General features: G+C 52.5%; 1 protein-coding gene across 1 annotated transcript; it reads left to right on the top strand.

The window, feature by feature from the left end:
- The first annotated feature begins 81 nt into the window (after positions 1-81).
- LOC104078206 (neuroblast differentiation-associated protein AHNAK-like) lies at positions 82-3,490 on the top strand. The gene is made up of 2 exons (XM_009579749.1): positions 82-3,324; positions 3,479-3,490. Exons 1-2 carry the CDS (start codon positions 82-84, stop codon positions 3,488-3,490), a joined length of 3,255 nt encoding a protein of 1,084 aa, XP_009578044.1.
- The last annotated feature ends 778 nt before the right edge of the window (positions 3,491-4,268 follow it).

Raw genomic sequence — 4,268 nt, forward strand, 5'->3', positions numbered from 1 at the left:
AAAGGCCCCAAAGTGAAGGGAGATGTGGAGGTTTCTGCACCTGATCTGGAAGGTCCTAAGGTTGAGTTTGAGGCCCCTGACATGGACATCAAAGGCCCTGAAGGGAAGCTGAAGGGCCCCAAGTTCAAGATGCCAGAGATGCATATCAAGGCTCCCAAAATCTCCACCCCAGACTTTGATCTGAACCTGAAAGGTCCCAAAGTAAAAGGAGACGTAGACATGTCAGTGTCAGGAGTTGAATGTGAACTGAAAGGTCCAGAGGTCAATATTGGCGCTCCTACATTAGACATAGGTGCCCCTGATGTTGATATTGACAGCCCGGAGGGTAAATTCAAGCTGCCTAAATTCAAAATGCCCAAGTTTTCCATGCCTGGCTTTAAAGGGGAGGGAGTGGATGTGGATGTGAACCTCCCAAAGGGAGACATTGACATTTCGGGCCCCGGCATAGATGTAGAGGCTCCTGATCTGAATGTGGATGGAAAAGTCAAAGGTCCCAGATTTACGATGCCTGAAATGCACATTAAGGCTCCCAAGGTCTCCATCCCTGATGTCGACTTCAATATCAAGGGGCCTCAACTGAAAGGAGGTGTAGATGTTTCTGGACCCAGGCTTGAAGGTGATTTGAAAGCACCCCAAATTGATGTAAAAGCCCCCCAAATAGATGTTGAGGCTCCCGACGTGACCATCGAAGGGCCGGAAGGGAAACTCAAAGGCCCAAAATTCAAGATGCCAGACATGCACATCAAGGCGCCCAAGTTCTCTATGCCCGATGTTGACTTTAATCTGAAGGGCCCCAGGCTGAAGGGAGACGTGGATGTCTCGGCACCAAAGCTGGAAGGGGATTTGCAGTGTCCAGATGTTGACATCAAAGGCCCCAAGTTGGACATTCAGGCACCTGATGTGAACATCGAAGGACCAGATGGAAAACTGAAAGGGCCCAGGATCAAGATGCCAGAAATGCACGTCAAGACCCCCCAGATCTCCATGCCAGACATAGACTTGAACCTAAAAGGACTGAGGCTGAAAGGTGATGCTGACCTTCAGGGCCCAAAGCTTGAGGGAGGTCTGAAGGGTCCTGAAGTTGATATTAAAGGCCCGAAAGTAGATATCGAGGGCCCAGAGGTTGATGTTGATGGTCTGGAGGGAAAAGTGAAGATGCCTAAAATGAAGCTGCCCAAGTTTGGCTTTAAAGGAGAAGGTCCTGACGTGGACGTGAACCTGCCAAAGACAGAGGTCGATCTTTCAGGCCCCAAGGTAGATATCAGTGTCCCGGATGTGAGCGTCGAAGGTCCAGAGGGCAAACTGAAAGGTCCTAAACTGAAGATGCCAGAAATGCACATGAATGTTCCTAAAATCTCAATGCCTGAGATAGATTTGAATTTGAAAGGCCACAAAACGAAGGGAGGCTTTGATATTTCAACCCCAAAGATAGAAGGTAACCTGAAAGCTCCTGAAGTTGATATCAAAGGCCCAGAATTTGGAGTCAAAAGCCCTGAAGTTGACGTTGAATGTCCCGACCTGAACATTGAAGGCCCAGAGGCAAATGTCAAACTTCCCAAGTTTAAGAAGTCAAAGTTTGGGTTTGGGATGAAAAGCCCGAAGGCAGAAATCAAGGGGGCAGAAGTGGATTTACCTGAGGCGGAGCTGAATGTGGAGTCGCCTGATATCAACATTGCTGGAAAGGGTAAGAAGAGCAAGTTCAAGATGCCAAAACTTCATATGAGTGGCCCTAAAGTTAAAGGAAAGAAAGGTGGGTTCGATGTGAATGTGGCTGGTGGAGAGCTCGATGCGAATTTGAAATCACCCGACCTGGATATGAACGTAGCTGGGCCGGACGTGACGATAAAAGGTGATGCTACGGTGAAGTCCCCCAAAGGGAAGAAACCCATGTTTGGGAAAATCTCCTTCCCAGATGTTGAATTTGATCTTAAATCACACAGATTCAGAGGGGATGCTTCTGTGGCAGTCCCAAAAATAGAGGGGGAACTTAAAGCGCCTGATCTAGAAGTCTCTGTGCCGACTGCCAAAGGTGATGTAAAAGGCCCGAGCCTCAATGTGGACGTTGACGCTCCTGACGTGAGCCTGAAGAAACCAAAGTTCAAACTTCCCAGTGGGCAGGTGGGCGTAGGAGACTTGAAAATTGAGGGCGACCTGAAAGGACCCGCCATTGACGTTGCCGTCCCCTCGATCCCAGTGCCAGATGTCGACCTAAATGTGAAAGGACCAAAAATAAAAGGTGAAGTCAGCGTTCCTGGAGCAGAACTGGAAGGTCCCGAAGGAAAGCTGAAATTGCCCAAGGGGGGGAAAATGGGTCTCGGTCTGGAAATGCCGGCTGCAAACTTGGATATCTCGGTCCCAGCCGTGGAAGGAAGCGTGAGCCTCCCTTCGGCTGATGTGAACCTCCGAGGTGGTGATGTAAAGCTCAAAGGGCCCCAAATCTCTGGACCCGATTTTGATGGAAACCTGAAAGGACCAAAAATAAAGGGAGATCTGGATGTTTCGAGTTCTGTGGAAGGGCCAAATGTCAGCCTGGACGCGCCAAACATTGACATTGGAGGCTTGGGAGGAAAGCTGAAGCTGCCAAAGTTTAAATCCCCCGCTATGGAGGCACCTGATCTGAGCGTGAAAGGAGGTGTCGACTGCTCCGTCCCACAAATGGAGGTGGATGCGAAAGCCCCGGGTGCAAATTTCAGTCTTGGCATCCCGGGCGTCGATATCAAAGGGCCCTCGGTGGATGTTTCTGCCCTGGATCTGGATGTAAACCTGAAAGGACCAAAGTTGAAAGGAGAGCTTGACGTTTCTGCTGGCATTAAATCCCCCAAAGCATCAGTGGACACCTCCGATGTCGGCTTTGAAATTCTGGGTGGCACGATCAAGCTCCCGTCCCTCAAGCTCCCCCAGTTTGGTATTTCCAGTCCTGGTGTGGATGGAGCTGACGTAGGCGTCCATCTTGAAGGTCCCCAAGTGAAAGGAGGCCTGAAGGGCTCAGGGGCTGGTGTTGGGTTGGAAGGACCCGATGTGGAATTGAAAGGGCCTAAATTTCAAATGCAGTCACCCAGCGTTTCCTTGCCAGACGTTGACCTGAAGCTGAAAGGACCAAACCTACGGGGCGACGTAGATGTTGCCGGCGAAATCAAAGGTCCAAAAGTCAGCGTGGAAGCGCCTCGTGTCGACCTTAAGGAGCCTGGAGTGGGCGTCCACCTTGACGCTCCTGCCTTGGACGCATCTGCGCTGAAAGTTTCCGGGTCGGGTTTTAACGTCAATGTAAAAGGGCCGAAGATCAAAGGTGGTGCCGCCATCTCTGGAGAGGCGGCAGCGCCCGCGGTGAGCGCTGGCGGGGGAGCTTTTCACATTACTGGTCCGAAGATAGGAATCGGAGGTCCCAGCATCACGGCAAGCGTCCCGCAAGGTAGCCCAGAAAGCAGCCTGGGAAAAGTATCATTCCCCAAGCTGCGAATGCCTAAATTTGGGTTTTCAGACCCCGAGGTGAAGGGCAGAGAGATGGGGGTCGATGTCGAGTTCCCCGGGGCGGACGCTCACCTCCAGGCTGGCACCGCAGAGCTCGAGTCGGAGGATGTGGATGTCAGACTAAAGAAATCCAAAATCAAAATGCCCAAGTTCAACTTTTCCAAGCAGAAGGGGAAGAGCAGCGGTGCCCTGGGCTCCCCGGAGGTTTCTGGGTCCGTTTCGGGTTCGAAAGGTGACCTGAAGAGCTCCAAGGTCAGTTTGGGGTCTGCAGAAGGCGAGCTCGACGGGGGAGAGGGTCCGTCGGCGAAAGGGAAGTTCTCCCTCTTTAAAAGCAAGAAGACGCGTCACCGGTCGTCGTCCTTCAGCGACGAGCGCTCGGCCCACTCGACGCCCACGGGAACCCTGGAGCTGGACATCGGCTCGGGCACCGACAAGGGGAAACAGGGCAAAATGAAATTCGGGACGTTCGGGGGGATCGGTTCAAAAACTAAAGGTTCTTACGAGGTGACGGGAAGCGACGAGGAGATGGGGAAGGCGCAGGGCAGCGGCGTCTCGCTAGCGTCCAAAAAATCGCGCTTGTCCTCCTCCTCCAGCAACGACAGCGGGACGAAGGGCGGCTTCCGCATGCCCGGGGTGGAGCTGACGGTGGCCAAGAAGAAAGAGTAACGCGGCTGTACATAGGTGCCTGTGTATATAGGTAGCCCTTCCCGGGTTTGTACATACATTTTGTAGCTTGGGCTACTTTCAACCTCAGCAAAGGAGCGAGCAGGGTCGGGGAGGGGGGAAGCGTCACGGTGGGC

This window comes from Fulmarus glacialis, unplaced genomic scaffold (genome assembly GCF_000690835.1).
Source record: "Fulmarus glacialis isolate BGI_N327 unplaced genomic scaffold, ASM69083v1 scaffold17006, whole genome shotgun sequence".
Taxonomy (NCBI): Eukaryota; Metazoa; Chordata; class Aves; order Procellariiformes; family Procellariidae; genus Fulmarus; species Fulmarus glacialis.